Source organism: Chaetodon trifascialis, chromosome 19, assembly GCF_039877785.1.
Source record: "Chaetodon trifascialis isolate fChaTrf1 chromosome 19, fChaTrf1.hap1, whole genome shotgun sequence".
Classification (NCBI taxonomy): Eukaryota; Metazoa; Chordata; class Actinopteri; order Chaetodontiformes; family Chaetodontidae; genus Chaetodon; species Chaetodon trifascialis.
This window is the reverse complement of record NC_092074.1, coordinates 16,299,651-16,321,094: the sequence shown is the minus strand read 5'-3', so window position 1 is coordinate 16,321,094 and position 21,444 is coordinate 16,299,651. Positions and strand designations below refer to the sequence as shown.

General features: G+C 44.6%; 1 protein-coding gene across 1 annotated transcript; it reads right to left on the bottom strand.

Moving 5' to 3' along the window:
• On the bottom strand, nucleotides 1-10,435 carry prep (prolyl endopeptidase). Its single transcript, XM_070988044.1, has 14 exons — nucleotides 10,230-10,435; nucleotides 9,807-9,881; nucleotides 9,205-9,338; nucleotides 8,911-9,041; nucleotides 8,429-8,638; nucleotides 7,992-8,113; nucleotides 7,809-7,914; nucleotides 7,347-7,538; nucleotides 7,050-7,247; nucleotides 6,651-6,754; nucleotides 4,825-5,056; nucleotides 4,587-4,718; nucleotides 4,348-4,504; nucleotides 1-1,145 (listed from the first exon to the last, which is right to left on the bottom strand). Exons 1-14 carry the CDS (start codon nucleotides 10,365-10,367, stop codon nucleotides 851-853), a joined length of 2,226 nt encoding a protein of 741 aa, XP_070844145.1. The 5' UTR covers nucleotides 10,368-10,435; the 3' UTR covers nucleotides 1-850.
• Between the last annotated feature and the right edge of the window lie 11,009 nt (nucleotides 10,436-21,444).

Below are 21,444 nucleotides of genomic sequence, written 5' to 3'. Positions count from 1 at the left end.
TGATGTTTAAAAAGTTGTTTATTGTTGTTGTGGCATTGTGTTTTGTTCCCTTTAAAAAGGTAAACAATCAGCACATGTCAAGAGGTAGAAATCATCATCAGTCTGACAGAGATTTGGGGACTGACCCTTAAACACACAAACACACACAAACACACACAAACACACACACACACACACACACACACACACACACACACACACACACACACACACACACACACACACACACACACACACACACACACACACACACACACACACACACACACACACACACACACACAAACTTTCACACGCACGCACAGTTTCCACACTCACATCCACAGCAATACTGTCGACTTGTAGCATCATTTGCTCTCGGTCTCATCAGAATTACACTCGCTGAAATCGCTGGACGTCCCGTAGCCTCCTTTCTGGGCACAGAGGAAAAATAAATAACATGCGTCGCGCTGGAGCACCCAGAGGAGGCACAAACGATCTCCAAATACACTTTTGCCACTTTGACCTCATGACTTTAACTGCTGATTGGCTGATTACTGTAACAGTGAAGGTACCCCCTCTCTTTACACATCCATTACTGATAATGTAGTCACTTTCATCTCATCAGGACTACAAACATGGCCTACAGGAGGAGAAGGAGGGCAAAACAGATTAAGACAAAAGAACAAGGTAGTGTGATGGGAGCTGGGTAAACATGAGAAAAAGGTTCCTGTACTAAGTGTTGGTGTAAAGTTATAAAGACTGTGCACACCTGTTATGAACAGTATACCAAAGGTGATTTGAGGAAAGGAAGAAAACAACACAAAAAACAAACACACACACACACACACACTTTAATGGGAGGAGCTGGTTATTTGACCCAGGAGATGTTGAGACAGCGGGCGATGAAGGCGTAGGTGTCAGCCACCTCCTGGATGACCTTGCTGGTGGGCTTGCCGGCGCCGTGGCCCGACTTCGTGTCCACGAGGATGAACAGGGGGTTCGTCTGCTTGGGGCTGCGGCCGGCGATGTGCTGCAGGGTGGCGATGTACTTGAGCGAGTGGAGAGGCACCACCCGGTCGTCGTGGTCCCCAGTCAGCAGGAGCACCGCGGGGTACTGGACCGCGTTGCCCTCTGGGACGCGGATGTTGTGGAGCGGGGAGTATCTGGAAAGAGACGAGAGTAGGGGAATATAAATAACCTGTGTGATGGTTTGGGCTGCGAAGCACAAACATTTGAATTAGTAACCTGCAGATTATATTCTTAATTAAGCAATTAATCATCATTTTATCAGCCAAAACCCCTAAAATACTCAATTTACTATCACATATGACAGAGAAAAGCAGCCAATTCTCACATGTGAGAAGCAGAAACCAGAGAGACTAATCATTGGATCACTTGTTTTCTTCTGCTTGGCCAAATGTTTTCCCTGTTTGCCTCAGTGTCTACTAAATCTACTATCACCTAGGGCTGGGCGATAAAAACGATAACGATACGTCTCGTGATAGACACATAATCAATATCAATAAAAAATGCGTTCGATAAAACATTCCATAATTTTTTTCAGCGTCGGAAGAAACCAAAGTTGCTAAGCGAGGTTGTTTGCATGAACAAAGGCACTCGCTCTCAGGTAACCGGGCAACGTAGGGAGTGATCACTGATCAGTGGGAGTGACACGCCGACGCGGTCGACGAAAATTGTCGATAAAACAGGGAAAGTCAGCTCGCCAGTATGGAGTTTTTTGGATTTTATAAGTCGGACCGTAGTTAGACCAATGTGGTCTGTAACTTATGCAAGACTGTTGTCCCCACCAAGACCGGTAACACCACAAACTTGTTTAACCACCTTAGCCGCGCTCACTCTTTGGAGCGCAGCCGTATTCGCCAACGTTTGCCAACCGCAGCACCACCGCACAAGCAGCAGACTTCAGTGCCTGATGACAAATCATCTAAAAGGCACGAAGACATAACGGAGGCAGCGGCATATCATATAGCTAAAGACATGCTTCACTGAGCACTGTGGAGAAGCCAGGTTATAAACATCTCTTACGCGTGCTTTTTTTTTTTTTTTTTTTTAAACACACTTGCAATAAAAATATAATTGAATAGTTCATGTAAGAGTAAGAATGTTTGTTTGTTTGTCTGTATGTTACTGATGTCAAGTCAACCTCAGTTTCTGCTATGTTTACAAAACACTGCACATATCTGAAAACATTTTATTCAGCAGAAGGTGAATCAGCTTGTGAACTTTCTGCACCAAACCTCCAGAAAAAAAGTTCTCAGGTTTCTCTCTGTTTACATTTTAACACTTTTTTTACATTTATTATTTGAGTGTTTTCCATGGTTGTGTTGACATTTCCTTTCCGTTCTGCCTTGATAGCTGAGGGGAAGGTTCAATTTTAAATAAAAATGTTTAAGTTTAGGCTGCACAGTGGCGCAGAAGGTAGTGCGCGTGCCTCACAGCAAGAAGGTCGCAGGTTCGATTCCCGGGTCGGGCCTTTCTGTGTGAAGTTTGCATGTTCTTCCCGTGCATGCGTGGGTTCTCTCCGACCAAAAACATGCTCATTAGGTTGATTGGTGACTCTAAATTGCCCCTAGGTGTGAGTGTGAATGGTTGCGTGTATGTGCCCTGCGATCGGCTGGCGACCGGTCCAGGGTGTAGCCCGCCTCCTGCCCATTGACAGCCGAGATAGGCTCCGGCCCCCCCGCGACCCCGAAAGGGATAAGCGGAAAATGGATGGATGTTTAATGTATTTTTCTCTTCTCTTTTTCTTTAATAGGTCATAAAAAATATCAATAATTATTGATTTCGACCGATATAAAACACTTATATCGTGATACAGTTTTCAGCCATATCGCCCAGCCCTACTATCACCCATATCCAGTATAGCCGAGAAGTGCGGTTCACCTGAAGGATCTTTTGCCACTGTGGGGGTGATTTTGGTTCTGCGGTCCTTCTGGAGCCCTTTCATGGCTCAGCTCCAGTGTCACAGCTTAGTCATCCCTTTTATTTAGGTCATTAAATGAAGACTGTCGGCCGTAAAGGCTGCTGCAATTACGTGTGAAACTCGCCGTCTCCCGCACTGTTTTATAGCAAAGGTGGAGCACTGCGCCTGAATCAAAGACCACCTCCACGAATATCATAAAAAATGGATACGTTTGTGAAATAAAACATTAAAGGGACAGCTCGGTGGGTTTTTTTGAAGTGCTGCTCATGCGTCGGTTTTAGCTACAGTAGGTGGCGGTCGGCATGAAACCAGTTTGTAGAAGCAGAGCTAATGTGCTGCTACACATGAGGCCAGCAGCAACACATGTTTCATCCACCTAAAACAAAAAGGCCTATTCAAAAAGAAAAAGGTTTAAAAATCCCAATCAGTTTAAGTGTCCAGTATATTTAGAATATTTTCAGCGCTGCGTGCCATATTATGCTGCAGATCAGCTGTTTGGGTCAAAGGTTCAGCAGTTTATGGAAGAGATGACAAATATAAAAAATAAAAATGAGTGATCATGACAGCAACCATGAAATGAGTATACAGAGGAGGAACTTCTCTGTGGTTGAGGAGATTCAAAGGAAAGTAAAGCTGGTAAAGCGTGGAAAAATTCAAAATATGGGCTGCACATAAACTGATATTGATTTCTTTTGGTGGACCTTTTTCAAGTGGATAAAACAGGTTTCACTGCTGATCCCGTCTACAGCAGCTCTGCCAGTTCTGTTTGCACGCCGACTTACTGTAGGTACTACACTACCTCTGTGTAAGTGCTGTGTGGCACGTTGGACAGTGGTCACCTCACAGCTAGAAGGTCCCGGGTTCGATTTTCGGGGCTCTGTGGGCACCGGGGGAATGTCTTCCACCATGCCTTCGATGCATGCTGCTCAAGGAAAAGGGGCCTTTCTGTGTGGAGTTTGCACGTTCTCCCTGTGTTCACCCGGGGTATCCTCCATAAAAACTCCCACTAAAAACACGCAAGAAGATCACCACCTGACCTGACCTGACCGCCTGAGAAAAGAATTTCACTAAGCATGGCGTGTGCAGTTTCCCCCTGTAACTCTGCATGTTGCGTAGTGACAATGAAGGGATGTCTGGGAGGAACCCCACAATCGCAAAATTCGACAATAAATTGACGAATCAACTGTGGAATATCACGGAAACTAAAACTACGCTGCTATATTTTGGCGTCTCTCTCACACACACACACACACACACACACACACACACACACACACACACACACACACACACACACACACACACACACACACACACACACACACACACACACACACACACACACACACACACACACACACACACACACACACAGTCATGTCAAAGCTCAACCACAACAGCAGAGTACATCATGCACTTACTTGATGAGCCAGTCAAACTGCTCTTTGTCTTCAGAACAGCCGAAGTCGGTGGTCCAGGCGTGGCCGATGGTGAACTTGTGGAACTTCAGCATGTCCATGACGCCCACCTGAGCCACAGCACAGCCGAACAGCTCAGGCCGCTGGTTCACGCAGGCGGCTGAGAGAGGAAACACACGGGCTGATGACTGCGCAGCTAAAAGGGTTTGAGGCTCGGCCTGAAAAGGATACAGCACACATACCTACGAGCAGGCCGCCGTTGGAGCCTCCATTTATAGTCAGTTTGGAAGGAGAGGTGTAGCCCTCTTTGATGAGATACTCAGCTGCACACTGGAAGTCTGTGAAGCAGTTCTGCTTGTTGGCCAACATGCCAGCTAAAGGGCAAACACAAAGTGTTGAATATGTTAATAAAGCTAAAAATTCTGCTCGCCACACATCATCAGCTTTTATTTTATTCGGTTACATGACGAACCCCCTCACCTTTGTGCCAGGTCTCGCCGTACTCTCCTCCTCCTCGGATGTTTGCAACAGCGAGCACGCCCCCAAGATGTCTGACAAAGATGAGTCTGGAGACGCTGTAGCTCGGCGTGATGGAGATGTTAAAACCGCCGTAGCCGTACAGAAACCCCGGGTGGGAGCCGTCCAGTTTGATGCCCTTCTTGTGAACGATGAACATGGGGATCTGAGTGCCGTCCTTGGAGGGATAGAAGATCTGGCGAAAACATGGCGAGAGACACACACACCCTCAGGAACACAAACAGGACTGGAAACAGAGCCAGGAAATGACAGGGAGCGGAGATATTGGACACAGATGGGAGCAGTGAAAATGGCATTAGCACACAAATGATTTTAATCAGTGTTCACCCTGGTGCTGATGAGGATTTAAAGCATTTTCGTTATTGCTGAAGGACAATGAAGCTGTGCTTGAATCCTCGTCTGTCCTTGTGTCTGAGCCAGTCGAGAGACAGAGAACAAAGGAACTCTGGTATAAAACTCTCGCTTATATTCACTTAAACAGTGTAACATCTGGGGTCGCCGTCCTCAGAACAGGACAATAACTCTCTGAGACTCTGCACCAGCAGGAGCTCGACTGCCTTTACTTTAAAAATAAAAGCATAAAATGTCGCATTGAAAACAGTAAGTTGTCAATATGTGACTTTCATCAAATGCCTGCAGTCACACCTCAGCAGACTGAGAAGGATTTGTTCTAGTCGAGCACACACCTCAGCTGATTCTGCTCTCGACAGCTTGATTAATACCTGTCATACGCTGGTTCAGTACTTTAACAACAGGGTCAAGGTTGGGCAGTCAGGCACAGAGAGATGAAAACGGAAAGAACACAAGAAGAGTTTCTTGTTAAAAGCATGGAAATTGCGCAAACTAAGGCTGTCAAGGAATAAATATAAATTAAAATCGACTATTCTTTTTTTCCATCCAAACGTTCAATTGTGAAAATGAATATTTGAATTTCTGTTGTCTGGTTTTTGTTATTTTTTCATACATGTGGTATTTTTTACGGCAACTTTTTTTAAACGGCAAAATCTGAAAATCCTTTAAGTTTGACATGTTTAAACCGCTCCATTCACAGTGTCTGGTGTTTAATTCAACCAATCCAGAGTTGGTGATGATTGTTGAAACAGTGGAAAGACGAACCAAGAAGAGTTTTATTTTGTTTTTGTGTTTTACGATGAGAAAATGACTGTTTCTGTAAATGGAGTCTGGTGGCTTTGGCCAGAGTGATGTAACAGCTGTTTCTGGTTTAAGAGAACAGATCTCACTCTTTAACAAGAAGGTATTTCTGTAGAGATCATTTCCATAATGTTGTCAGACACTTATTTTAACACTCTGAGCCTGTCAGGGGTCGCACATTGACGCTGTGCAAACACAGAGATGGATTAAATTGCATCGTTTTGGGGCTGCTGGCTGCAGCGCTCTCGCTCAACACTGTAAAAATGTTAAAAATTGTTGTCTCTAATAATCATTTGGACTTAAAAACATGGGAAAATGGGTCCATAATCAGACAATGAGTAAGTAATATGTCACGGGAATTCCTCCCGTTTGTCCAGGACACTGAAATCACCCAGGTCGTGTGGACCTGCACAACCTGCACACGGCGCGGTCGTGTATTTGTTTATTCTGAAATGTGTGGCTATTGGGCTCTTTTTGTATGTCTCTCTTTGTATTGGTTTGCCCTCTGACGGACATAAAGCACAAATACAAATATTTAAATGCTTTGAATCTATGTGGGGTTTTCCGAACAAACAAAAAAAATAAAATGAAACACTGAAGCTGCTCATTCTAGTTACCTGGGTGGTCTGGTAGTCAGAAGGGTTGAAGCCTTTGACAGTGACCTCTCTGAAGATGTGGGGCTGCAGCAGCTCCTTCGTCAGGTCACAGTGGTAAATGATGGCTGGATGCAGGAGAAGAAACGCTGTCATCTCATTTGTTCAACAAGCTTTAAATCACTTTGATAACATGCGGGGAAATGACATCAAATGTGCTGAGCGCTGCAGCAAGATGCAATAACAACAATTTGACAGCAGATTTAATCCCGTGGGACTAGTTTCACAATCATATCACAGAGCATCGTTAGCAGCCTCAGTCACCAGCTGGTGCATTTGAAATCTCTGGACATTTTGCAGCACTGAACTCTTTAAAGTTAAAGCATGCAGCATCTGCGACCATGGCAGGAGTTAGTCTCGTACCTGGGGAGAGGAAAGAGGTGAAATAGTAGAAGATCTCAGAGTCCCTCTTCCGTCCTGTGAAACCCACCACGGAGCCGACGTCAAGAGGGAAGGTCTTCAGCTCCTCCCCCGAGCTCAGGCGGTACATTTTCAACACATTCTTCACGTCGTGGAGGAAACACACAAACAGGTAGCTGGAGTATGTGCAGGTGGCGAACACTGCAGGGGGAGACATGGTGAAGGAGGCAAACAGAGGTAAGCAAAAGACCCAATCTAATATTTCAGTGGTAGGGGTCATGAGTGTTCGCCGCAGCTCACCAATAACGTCCTTGTCGTGTTGAGGGATGAGCTCTTTCCAGTTGCTTTGAGCCGGAGAGGCGAAGTCGATGTTGATGAGGCGGTAACGTGGGGCGTCCAGGTTGGTCTTGAATGTGAACAACGTGCCCTCGTTGGTCACGTACTCATACTCAGCGTCGAAGTTGTCAATTAGCTTCACCCATGGCAAAAGTCCTAATGTACGAGGAGGAGTGAGTGAAAGAGATGAACATGTACAGACAAACTGAGGATATCATGAACAATGAGGAGCTTCTTGGCTCTGATTCTCAAATTCATTCTCCTGTTTTTGTGGACATGTCATCTCAGTTCCAGTATAAAATTAGAACTTAAAACCCATCAATCTTACAATAGTTTCATGCAACTGCAAGTACAGCCCTGCTTTCCTTTAACAAAGTCACAGAAGTCAGATCCATAAATTGAAACTAATAATCAAGAGCGGAATACCTGTAATACCCTGAGGAGTGGTCTGAAGGTCACAATACCACAGTCTGTTGACCGGATCACAACCTTCCCTGATAGACAGCAGCACGTAGCGTCCATCATCTGACACCTGCAACACACATTCAATCACTAAACCGCATCTGGGTATCAGTTAACACGAGCACTCTCAGTCACTTTCTAGCATACCTCAGCTCCACTCATCCATTTGGGGTGATCAGGGAACTCAGCGCACAGCACGTCTTCAGACTGCGGAGTCCCCAACACGTGGAAATATAGCTTCTGGTGCAGGTTGGTCGAGGTCTCGGTGCCTAAGAGAGAAAACATTTTACTGCCATTATCGCCCCCTAGTGGTGACAACAAAACAGAATTCATCTGGGGGAAGAGGAAGGGAGATGTTGAGTGGGTGGGTCTGGACAGCAGAAACAACACTGATGCATCAAAGTTGTAAGAGCAGAGGGGGGCAAAGTTATACATCTATCGGACAAAAAAGAGGCAAAGAAAAACACCTAAATGAAGCATACAAAGCATTTTTTTCAGAGGATTTGTCTCTGAGGGATGGTGGGAGCAGCTAAGGCAACGTCTAGGATTTAAAAATGTCTGAGCGCCGTCCGTCTTGACCTCACCGTCACTCTTGCCTTCCTGGTCGGGGTAGGAGTTGTAGAAAAGTCCCTTCCCATCATGAGTCCAGGACATGCAGCTAAACTTGACTTGCTCCAGGCGGTCCTCCAGAGGCACGGCGTCTTCAACCCGCAGGAAGTGGATCTCCACCCAGTCTGAACCACTGGCACTGGTGCCATACGCCAGGTACTCCCCGTCCTCGGAGAAAGCATAGCCTTGAAGGAACCAGAGGATCAGAAACATAGAAATTAACAAAAACATCGGGGAGAGTTTATATTGTTTACTGAGCTGTCAATGTGGATGCTATAAATAGCACATGGACACATCTCTCGTACTGGCAATCTGTTCCACTGCGTTTGGCAAAGACATTACACAATGTAGGAGTTAAAATGAAATGCATACTGCAAATGTATAATTACTGCTTGTAGAGCAAAGAGTGCAACGGAAGAAGAGATCCCATGAAAGCAACAACCGTCTTCTTTGATACCTCGCAGGGCGACGGTCCCATCGTCAGAGAACGTGTTTGGGTCCAAGAAGACGGTGGGCTCGGCTTCCAGGCTCTCCTGCACGTACATCACACTCTGGTTTTGGAGACCTGTGTTGTAGAAGTGAAAGTACCTGAAAGTGAGGGGAGACACTGTTAAGATACAACGGCGCTCCACAGGTGTGAAATGGATACAATGGATGCCCATTAAAGCTTTGATGTCAACTTAAGTAACTTTTCCGTGTCTTTTCAGGTGTAAACCTGGCAGAGTCATGACTCTGCTGTGGCTCGCCTCACCTGCTTCCCCTCTTGAAGGGACAGCTATACTTGGGGTAGTCATACAGCTCAGTCATACGCTCCTTGAACAGGTCTCGCACCTCACAGCGCTCTAAAAACGGCAACGTCAGCTGGTTTTGAGCGCTGACAAAGGCCTGGTGGAAGAAGACAAAACGCCAGCTCACAGAGGTTTTCCACATCAATGTGTTATCATCTCTGCGGTCAGTTCCAAGAATCTGCTGTACCGACTTCTCAGAACAGCTTTGCTGAGTAAAACCAGAACAAATGTTTTTACATCACACCCCAGATTCAGCGGGGTCCCAGCTTTTACTCAGCAAGTTATACAGATCACTCAGCCAGCGGGCTTCTTGGAACAGCCCCCTGGTGCTATCAACAAGGCTTTAGGTGGGTGGTGGTTATCCGTGCCACGGATCATCAGGTGCTTTGGACACAACCAGCAGCAATGTGTTGTACGGCAAGAGTGATTTGCACCATTAAACAATTACAAAACAAGAGACTAAATAAGTATCAGTGCACACATTTTAACATTTACACACCCTATCATGTGTGCCTCACACATGCTAGCTGAATGGCAATGAAAAGAAATAAGGGCAGAGCTCTACCTGCGTCTTCTCACTGTCCGGGTCCTCCAGCCAGCTGTATGGATCCGGTACTTTGCAGCCATGATAATCATCCACCTGAGTCAGGTGAAACAGTGATGATAGTTATTTAAAATGTGTGCTAGCTAGGTGTGGCAAACACACAACAGACTTGTGCCACCTAGGCGGCACGTCCAGGCTGCTTAGCGCCGTTAGCCAAATAGCAAAGGAAATGTCATCTTAATATGAGGGCTGTAGTAAGTTACGGCTGACCGGGAACGTCTGCTCCTCCATTTGTCAACAAAGTCAGTCTGGGTGGGCTGACCAGGCTAAGCTAACTAGCATGCTAACAAAGCAGACGCCCATGTCAATGAATGAAAAAGCATGATGATTAAGCATCCCGGCTTGTTAGCACGCTAGGCTAGTTAGCTAGCCACATTTACTTACAACTGCATCGTCACGGTACGCCTGTGGGTACTGAAAAGCCATTTTGGAGGTCAGTTTTCGGGGACTGCGTAACAAAAAAAGCTGCCTCAGTGACTGAAATAGTGGTTTTGAAATGACTCTCTGGATCCTGTAAAACATCAACTTAAGGCGTTGAGGCTTTTGGCAGAAAAGATCCCTGCTTACACACAACCAACAAGCACTTTGAAGAGGTCACCGCTGGCTCATGTGGGGCAGCTAAAATACTATTGCGCCCTCTATTGACATAAAACAAGAACAGAACTCACGGAAGACCAGCTGGCAGAGTGCATTACTTTACTTATAAACTACAAGTGACATAAAAGTTATACTCCAAATTCTGATTTAATTTAACCAGTATAACAGCCTTGATGAGTTTATTGAACTTAATTCAAAGTTTTAATGAGGATAATTTGAATTGTCTGTGATGTGCAATGAAGCAAAAGGTGGAGCAGTAAGCACTTCAATAAAATTGAACTCATATAGGCATTCTCCTCTCGTTACATATACAGGCTTGCTTTTACTCAGCAAAGTTTTTATTCCCCTATGAATAAAATGAGAAACAAATGAAAGTGTCTGTGGCTAATTAACCCGTGTTTCTTCTACATGACAACTTTATGATACTTTACTCAATTCAAGCCAAAATGGAGACCGAGCTATGCAAAAGCACTTTTTGGAAAGTGCTGCAGCAAATTTAAAAGCTCCCTAAAATTGAAAGAAAGTTTAGCTTTTTGCATTTTATCCATGATCCAACATCAACCTGTAGTGACGTTGCTCTATAGACATTTCAGTAATTTATTATTAGTCAATATTTTGTGAATAATACCTATTTGATTAGTAATTATCTGACTTAAAACTAAGTTTATACAAGCAGCAGTTTTTCTCTTTACAGTTCATTTTAATCATCCAACTTTCAGATCAGAAAATAAACTCAAGCTACATCCCACCTCACTGACAAAGTTGTGAAAATAAACCATGAACACTGAGAAGTTTTACTTTCTGAAATGAGAACAAAACTAGAAAAAAAACTGAATAAAGCTAAAATATTTATGGCACAACTATGACCAGTTTCCAAATTTCTAGTCATACAGAGAAAACAGTGAAGTTGTAAATAGTGACATTGCACCTAAAGGTTATCTGGGTCCATTAGGAATCTCAATCATCACTCTTATCTATGTGACAGAAGAGAATAGAGGTCAACCCTTCGCTCCTCTTTCTCTCTGCTCATCACCCCCCCCTTCCTTCCTCTCCTTACTTAATCAATCAATCCTGATTTGACCACCATTATCACCATCAACTACTCTTAAACAATGACTGATAGCATGAGATAAGCCACCTTTAGGTGGCAGCTAACTTGAGGAAATATCTCCAGCTGTAGTCTATGATACTGAATGGTTACGATTCCTCTGTGACGCCACACTGTGACTCCAAGTCACTCTGCAGCTATGCAGATAGGAGCCTTGAGACCGGCCTAATTACACAGCAGCGTTTCGGTCGAACAGAAACACATTGTTTGGATACCAGTGCTGATCATACAGTCAGATGTCCTCCAGGAGATTTCAAAGTGCTGTTACTTTCAGATTCAGCTTGAAGCGTGTCAGAGCTGTCACGCCGCTGAGCCGGATTTTAGAGGAAGACAAGAACGTTCTCAACCTGTGGCGTCCTGTCACGCGTGAGCGCACAGTGAAAGTGGAGGAAAAAGAGGAGCTGAGTGCAGATGGAGGGAAAAATGGTTTTCTCGGAGAAGAGAGGACTTTTGTCAGGTGCTGATCTCAGGTCGTTACATTCTGCCTCTGATCCCAGGAATGACAGATTTCCGACTTTTCGCATCGGAAATGTTTGTAGGTGGATGTTCTGGGTCAAAGCATGGTCTCTGCCCCCCTTCCCCCACCCTCCATTCTTCTTCCCTTCCTTAAACTGGAGTCAGGAATACCCCTCTTTGCGAAGGGGATCTCTTCCTGTTTGCCTATGTCAGGCTCAGATATGGGTCATGGAACTATTGTCCTCTGACGCCTCTGTTTCCCGAACAAACCAGGGCGAGAAAAACACTGACAGTTTGAATGAGCATGTTTGTGTTTGTATTGAAATATGGACTTTTTATGCTCATAGAGTGGGTGGGTTTATGCATTAGTGTGTTTGACATAGCATTGGGCTGGGCTGGAGGCCACCACGCATGAATTAGACCTGCTTGTCCCCCTGTTTTCCCCCATTGTCCAGAGTCAACAGCGAATTGTCCCCCGTAGTCGGAAGCACCTGTCTCTGTTGCGGCGGACAAAGGAGGATGACCACCTGCTGTGTTTCACTGCGCAGGGTTAACACAAGGTTAACTCCTTCATAAATCTCTATGGCTTCACCATGAAGCGTTTTTTTATTGTTCTGCATCTGATGAACTGATAGAAAGGAAGGAAGCTGCTGATCACGCCAGTCAATGGAGATGACTCTAAATTCATCCCGGGATTGGAAAAACCAGTTTAACATACCAAGATGAAGCGATATGCCCTGTTGGTCAATCGAGGGCCTCTTTTATGCACACAGGAACCCTTTCTTGTCAGCCGATGCGTGTTCACATGTCTTGTCAGATCAAATTTGGAGGAACACACTGATGAGTTGCCAGCTCTCTGAAATCAATCACACTTTCGAAACACGTAGCCTCTTTCACACTTTCGGTGTGGCTGTTCAGACTCACACACGATTCTGGATCCATTATGAGTTCAACATCTTCAAGAGTCTAATCCAAATGTAACAGGCAGACAATGAATGCACGTCACTTATTACACTTAATAACCTCTTTATATTATAAGTTATTAGCTTAATAATACTTTCTGTGTTTCCATATTGCATGTTAATGCCACTTCTGTCTAATCTGTATATTCGTCCATCCTGGATCCCTCCGCTGTTTTAGCCACACATACAGATGCTAATGTCCCAAACTGAATGGTGGACGAATGGATTACCGTGAAACTCTGTATGGACATTCATGGTTTCCAGAGGATGAATCACGTCCTCGAGTTTTCATCTAACATCATTAATTTGTCCGATACTAGATAAAACTGACATTCCCATTGTCCTCAGCTTGTGTTTGGTGCTAATTAGCACATTTTAGCCTCACACAGCAGCTAGCGTGGCTGTAGATCCACCACCACCTCTGTGTATATCAATCTATGGTCAAAGGATTGAGGCTGTCCCATGTTGCAGAGACTGTATGGCTAAAAATGTGGTTCAGGGCTATATACTGTAAATAAATTTGACTTGATTTGAGCATAATGCCCCTCTTGTAGACTAGCAAAGATAACTTGCGCAACCTTTTCTGCCACCGGTTTACGCACAGCATCCGGGAGTCTGGGTTGCACATAATGTCCTTAATGTGGCAATTTCCTCCAGTAATATGCAATTTTATTTTTAATCACAAGCACTATCATCAGCAAAGGGGTATAACCATATTCCTTTTTCAATCTCACAACAAACCCCATCAACAATCTGCCAGAGTCAAGTCACAGTCCCACAACTTAATAACAGTAGTCTAAAGGGATCCCTGCGCGACAAAACAATACACAAGCAATAATAAGGACGCTTTTAAATACAGAGATCACAGGACACAGCTTCCTGCCTCTTTCTCTCGTTCGGCTGTCATTAGCCGGGGCCTGGATAATAGTCTCTGCTCTGTCCTGTGTGTGATGTGGTGGAGGGTCAGTCCAACCTAGCCCCTCAGATGTGCTCAGACAACAGGATGTTATTGAGGATCCAGTCAGGGAAATTACAGCATGCACGGAAGACGGATGTGATTGGTGCACAAATTATAGGAAATGCTTAATGCGTTTGTCATCAGGTATATACGGTATGTTTGCTCACTGAAGCAATGTCGGCTCATGTTCGAGGCTGTGCCAGTGTGGTTAATGCTCAGGTTAAGGCGAAATACGGTGACTAATATCGTCTGTTGATCATTGACAAAAGAGCAGTCATTCATTTTTATTTGAATTGTGCAAACAAGTCCAATGTTGTCCAGTGGTGACTTCATTTCTGTCTGTGCCAGGATCTAATGAGGTTCTGTCAGTATCTATTCAGACACACAGTCATGAGCTCTTTCAGCAGCAAAAACACATGATAGGAGCAACAATAAGACCAAGTCAGTCACCCTGTGCAGAAGGGAAGTTTGTCATTGTTTGTACTGATCATGTTGAAAAGGGAAAGAGAGTGCTCAGGTTACCTAAAGCCAACTTGGTGAAAGAGCCGAGGATAAAAGGACAGTTTTACAACAGCACAACCTTCAGGAGTAGAGTGTCTTTGATTGCTTGTGCGTGCACTGTGGCATATTTATACTAACAGTAAACCGATGGCACAAGCAACTCCAGTGAAAAGAAAAGTTGATGTCATCGCCTGAAAAGAGATCTCTATCTTTCACTCAAAGCAAGCTGTATCTCTGGTGTTTTTCCTCATCGTCAAACTCGTCTGCACGCTCTTTTCGCCTACACTCTGATCTCAAATCTGGCCAAAGTCTGACTGACACTTTTCTACACCCTCACCACAGACATATGGGGAGACTTTCTTGTCTTAATTAGCTAGGCAAGAGCGAGCTAAGTGGGAGAACAAAGCTGAGATCTAATGACACTTTGACTTCAGCTGGAGACGTGGCTTGTGATCAGCGAGGTAAAATCTGCGCTGGCCATAGAAGCAGGGCTGACAAACACGAGTCCCCCTTGTCATTACACAAACACACACCGCCAGTCTGCGTCCATCATCTCGTCTCTTCGCGTCTTTTTCTCTGGTTTGTCTTTGAACCTCACCTGCTTTGTTTTCTGGGTTTGTCCGCGAAAAGAAGAGGAGGAGGAGGGTGCAGGAGAGAAAATGAACGTATCGCTTTGCGTGCAGACGGATATTACCCTTTTAAAAGCAAAACAAATATGTGTGTGTGCATGCCCTGTAATTTTGCTGTTGACATGTGCACTTACAGTGGGGATCCGGGACCCTGGTAATGACTGGGGCAGGTAACACTGGAGACAGGTGGAGGACAGTGCTGTCTGACGGGTCCGAAAATAGAGAGAGTGTGTGTGTTGCTGCGTGAGTGTGTAGGAGTGTCACACACAGGCTGAGATGTGCAGACAGACATGGTGGCACCTGGTGATGTCATTGATATTGTCACTCAGTGGTAGTAAAGTTCCCCTTTTATGATGGACACCATTCCTGAGCAGGCGACTCAAGCCATTTAAACACACTGTATTGTGCTCTTGCTCAATGAGCAAATATGGCACAGGGCCTCCAGCGACACACGGCACATGAATGCAACACATATGTCTTAAAGGAGTAATTCGACATTTTGAGACTTACACGAGAAGATCGATACCTCTCTCGTATTTGTCATCGTATCGGCTGCAACAGGGAGAAAGCTAGCTTAGCTTAGCACAAAGACTGGAAGCAGGGGGAAAGAGCTAGCCTGGCTCTGTCTAAAATACCCCTTTATGCATTTTAAGCGCTCATAAAGTGAACTTAACGATCTGTCTACATGATGCTGAAAGTATCTCTGTAGGTGAAAACTCTTTTATCTTCTGGAGCCATCACGTTTGATGCTGCGGTACCGCTTTGCTGAACAGGTTTCACTTGACTCTCTGTCCGATAAGGTTTATTTGAAGAGCGGGAGGAGATCGGTGTCACTCACACAAGACGAGGTGGCACACAGTAAGGAATGTGCACGCATGAATACGCATAGACACAAGCATATTGCATCAAGACATGCAGGGGTCACAGTCTGCCTTTCTGTGTGTCTTTATTTGGGATGCCAGGAAGTTGTGTGTGTGTGTGTGTGTGTGTGTGTGTGTGTGTGTGTGTGTGTGTGTGTGTGTGTGTGTGTGTGTGTGTGTGTGAGAGAGAGAGAGAGAGTTAAGGGAAACTCTACCCCGTGCCAGAGTGTGACAGCATGGATCAGGTTTACCTCTGTTTGTTCAGTGGCCGTCCAGAAATATGGCAGGAATCTGAGAACAGCAAGCTACCCAAGGCTGACTGAGCTGAATCGGCTTGCTGCTCCTGAGAGACAAATGGACACAGACAGCCACATATATAAAGACGGACACGCTCGCACACACACTCTCAGAGGAAGAATGTGTATTTCTACCGCGTATGTCACCATTTCTCACTAGATAGTACCAGTTTTTTCTTCCGTCGGATAAAACATCTTAAGCTCTGCAGGAATTGTAGGAGAGAGTGTGTGTTTGTCGGAGTGACTGAGTGTGTACGAGTTTGTGTGCATCCTTCCCGGATGATGCGTCTCACTGGTGGTCATTATTACAGTCTGCCTTAGTAATCAAGAGGAAGACAAAACAATGTGAGGAGACTTTTAATGCAGGCAGGTGTGGCTCCTGGGGGTCAGACACTTCCTCAGCTGCACGGCTGAGAATCTGGTGTTCAGTAGAAAACCTTATTTATTTTACTCCTTTTAAGTTTTCAGGTGACTCACATTTATTTGAGAAACCTTGAGCTGGTAAAAAGCAGAAAGGCAAATAATGGGTGTGCGGTAAGAGCAATAATTATATGACGTGTTTGGGCCGATGGTTTTAAAGTGCACAGTCTCTACAGTATTTGTTATTAAAGGTCAGTTAACCAGACAGCTTACATCAGTATTAGTAATCTGTTGAGAACGGCTGATAAACAGGGCTGACAGAACCGAAAGCAAGTGTGGGAAAAAGGAAGCACTTCACTCGAGACCAAATAACCAGAAAGGATGTTTTTCTTGTTACAGTAGCCATGATGAAATCGAGGGTCAACCGCAGTGGGTTGAGTTCTCAGGGCAGGACGGTGGTGCTTTTGTGTGTCTTAAACACAAATACATCTTTTTCTCATGCTCCAAAATTATTCATTGATATAAACTTTTAATTGTCACTGGTGTACTGCGCAGGACAAATACAAGAGATGAAGCTGTTTGAGGATACGTTTCATTTTACTCAAAATTAGGGTGAAAAAGTTGTGTGTAACGTTTTCATTTTATTGTGATAATAAACAATTAATCTCAGATTATTATCATGGAAGACCAGGCAACCAGAAACAGTGGCCTTGGCATCTTATACAGTGGTGGGATGTAACTCAGTACTATACTTAAGTACAATTCTGACATGCTTGTACTTTGTTGTTACTTTATACCTCTACTAATATTGTACTTTCTACTCCACTACATTTATTTGACACTCAGTACCTACTTCTAACTTAAAGAAACATAATATGATTATGTGATATAATGCAGTATTATGCTAGTATTACACAAAGTATCTAAAATTGGTCCCACATTGACGAACTACAACATTAAAAGGCTCTTACATGCATCCCTTGGTGACAAAAACAGAATAATATAATATTTTACAGTAAGAAATTTTGTATTTCATGACAACTATGAAATCTTCCTGAGGACCAGAGTGAGAAACAACTGTTTCCGAGCTCATTATCTCAGGATCAGAACCAGAAAAACTTAATTGTCCACTACAAGATGATGTCGAGCTTTGTAGAGTAAAAACACACAAGATGCTCAAAAACAACAACATGTCTGACAGATGGGTTTCATGGTAAAAGGGTAAAATCTGTCTGCACGAGTGAACAAACAGCTGGAAAAACATCTCCACTGACCGTGCATGTGGTTACTATGACATAATGATTTCTATGTCACATTTGTGGTCATTGTACCTGATCAGTACAGCAGCAGCTGCTCACCCGGTTCATCCAGACAGACGGTCTTCAGACCTGATCCCAGGACAGCCTGTGTGTTGTACGGTGTGTTTGGTAACTTTCTTCTCTGCCGCTCTCAGACTGCGTGCACACAACCCATCTTCACCTCGCACCAGTGTGAAGCCTACAGCGCACTCTGCCAACAGTAATTACATTAAATTAGACCTATCTAATTTAAAACCTGAAGAGGTAGTGCCGGCCTCAAATTGAAGTAAAATTATAAAAAAATACACCCAAGGTGACTGACTTGATTACATTTCCTGGCATTAGATTAGCATTTTAGTCTACTGGATGGACATTAAAATGTAAACACGGTTTGTGCAGGTGACCGACCAACCTTTGGGCATCCATGTGTCTGCAGGCATGGACATGTCCTTATTTTGTCATCAGTGTTGGACATCTATCTGCCTATCGTCCACAGGTTGCAGACATCTGCACTGTGGGTCAGCTGAGTACATTGATGGCGCTTTCTCCTCATCTCTGTGGGTGGTTTTGTCGGGATTTGAATAGACATCTGTTGTGAAGCGCAGTAGCATTCCTCTTAGCCCTGAAACCATGATAATAACCCTTGGCCTGTCAACAGGAGATCATCCACCAGTTGAGTGGAGATCGTCGGAGGACTAGGTGGGTGGTGGCTGCGCCGCAGTGCTGACATTTATTCACACTCGCAAATGAAATGGAACATGGGGGAAAAGCAGATGGAGAAAGACAAATTACATCTCTGTGTTTCTGTATTCATTAAGTTCATATTGCTCCTGTCATATCAATAGAGCGTCTGACCTCAGTGGAACTGTCAGACAGGAAGAAATGCATGTCTGTGTGTGTGAGTGAGTGGTTTCTCCACCACAGACTGAACAGAGTGCAGTGTAATGCACAGCAAAGGAACATGACATGGACGGGGAGGCGGATGAGGCTGACAGGTTGATAACAGCACAGCATGGCGGGGGGAAAAGTGAGGTGAGAGTAGGGGGCTGTGACAACAAGATCGTTGTGATAGAATGCGAAACATTTCTCCTTGAGTCGGCCATAAAACTTTCGCAAAGGCAGAGGTGGAGGCAGCATCAAGGATTTCAGCTGTAATGGGTTATAAAATGGGCTCAGTCGCAGCCATCTCTGCCAAAGATCATTGTCCTCGTCCTCGGGGGAGGCGACAGGGAAGGAGTGGTCGCCTTTGGTGCCGCTGTGAGAAATGACCCAAGGCAGGTACAGACTCAAGCCTGGAAATTACAGGGCTTAAGATATCTACGTCATTTACAGAGGCCCCAGAGGCATCCATAGTATGTATACAAACAGCTCTCTGTCTTCTAGGAAGACAGCTACTGTTGGCTAACTGCACGTTCTGCACAAAATTCCCTTTCCTTTTTAAGATATTGTTAAAGTAATGAATCGAACAATACAAAACCCCCATATTCATATTTAATTGCCCAATATTTAACACAGCCCTCCCTGAGATTTCGGCCTTCACCCCAGTGCGATGGGGTAACAACATTTTCTTTCCCATAAAAACTATTGTCCTCACTACCCTGGATAATCCACAGAGTACACTGTGGATTACAGTTTTCTGAGGGACTATTTATAGAAAGTAGCTCCACTGAAGCCTGCTGACGTTGAGGTCTGTGGATGATTCAGAATTACAACGTCCCTGTCAAAGAAAATATGGAAATTAATAAATGTAGTTTTTAAATATTATGAGCACAAGATAAGAAAGTCCATTTAATTTCACAGTGTTGGGCTGAAACACAGTAATCTGGACGAGAACATGACGTGAATAACGGAACAGCACAGACACTCTCTTACGAATGATTCAATACCCTCAGCTACTACACTGCTAGTATTCACGCACGTGCACATGCACATGCACGCACTTATGCGCACATCATGAGCATTTTCATCAGGATTTTATTTTAGACCTAGTGCAGCCATGTACTGCGGTGCATTGTTTTTGCTTTAAAATGGTAATAATGAGAGGGACAGAGCATGACAAATGTCTGTCTAAGCACTGAAGAGAAGTATAATGTTTTAATTATTACTTTAATTGTTGTAGTGAATGTGGAAAACCAGGACATTTTAGTGTTTTACAGATATTTGTCGTGACTTGGGACACCCAGCTTGAAACTGGGACAATCACGGACAAACTGGGACGCCTGGTCACCGTATCGCAGCATTTAGTGTGATACGGTGTGAAAGTAGTGTAAAAGAGTTTCCTCTTTCAAGCAAAAATGGAGGTGCTGCCTCGCTTCAGTGGGCATGGGCACAGCATGTACACGACCTGTGTTGCGTGCCACCTTTCTTTTCTGTCACTGTCGACAATGCGAACTAAAAATACATCCCAGTGTATCAGCATCTGAGCCACTGTCTGCTTGTTCTTCTTGTCCCACATACAAGTAAACTACATTTCTTCCTCCGTGTGCCTACTCATCGTTCTGCTATTCTAAGAAGGTCATGTCAAATATCAGGTAGTCAACTACCAGCTAGCCACGTACATGCCCACGCATCAAAACATCCACCCACGAGTAGCCAAAGTTCTGAGAGCAGTTTCTGGCCTCCACACAAGTCATACGAGAAGCCTTGTTGTCATTATGTGAATTACTCACACAGCTCATATGAGTAAAAGATGCAGTAAAGAGACGCTTCTGATAGAGAGGAAGAGGAGGAGGTGGAGGAGAGAAGAGCTGAATGGAAGGTGATGAATGAGATGACTGAAGGCACAAAGGAAGAGCGACACAGCCTGAGAGAAGTGGATTTTAAATTACACGGTGGCTCATGTCAGCAGCCGTAATTAGTAGTTTGGTCAGGTGTGATGAGTGGGACAGGAAGTATGAAAAGAAGGACAAAACACCGCAGAGACGAAGGAGAGTCTGCATGGAGCAGAATGCGCTTGACGCACAGCAATGCAATGCGAACTTCTCTGAAGTGGAGAAAGTGAATGAGAACAGTGTCCCTGACAAACGCAATGGAAACAAGCACACAGATAAGCATTCAAGGCCGTTGTTCGCAGTACGTCGCGTGTCAAGCGCGTGGGTGACGGCTCTGAAATCTCAGGCAATTCTTACACTGGCTGGCGGCGTGCCAAGCCAAATGTTGCCTTTGGAGAAAAGAACAAGGGGAGAGCAGACCGGGGTGAAAGCAGGGCTACAGATAAACTTACAGCATGTCACAAGTATCAACACATTCTGGATCTCACCCCCACTGAGCACTACAGAAGGACAGCTGGACACATGTGTCCTGAAAGGCAAAACACAGGATGAAAACACGCCTGCATGCACCAGAAAACAGACCGTTCCTTTCTTTTATTTTTCATTTCAAGTGATGGCATGTTCCAGCTCTTCTCAGCAGCTGAGCATTAGGAGCTCTTTTTTAATAGCGATGCTGAATGACTTAATTAAGACCAAGATTAACCCAAAAGCCTGAAGGCCAGGAGATAAAAGTTCTTATTTTAGCTTAGTTCAATAGTCTAAATGTTTTCTGGGCAGTACTACAAAGTATAAACCTCCTCTCA

Coding starts and splice junctions, on each gene's coding strand:
- prep (XM_070988044.1), bottom strand. CDS start 10,367: ATGTTTTACAGGATCCAGAGAGTCATTTCAAAACCACTATTTCAGTCA. Junction 9,339..9,806: donor CGGACAGTGAGAAGACGCAG/GTAGAGCTCTGC, acceptor TTCTTCCACCAG/GCCTTTGTCAGCGCTCAAAA. Junction 1,146..4,347: donor CAGTTTGACTGGCTCATCAA/GTAAGTGCATGA, acceptor GTCTCTTTCCAG/ATACTCCCCGCTCCACAACA.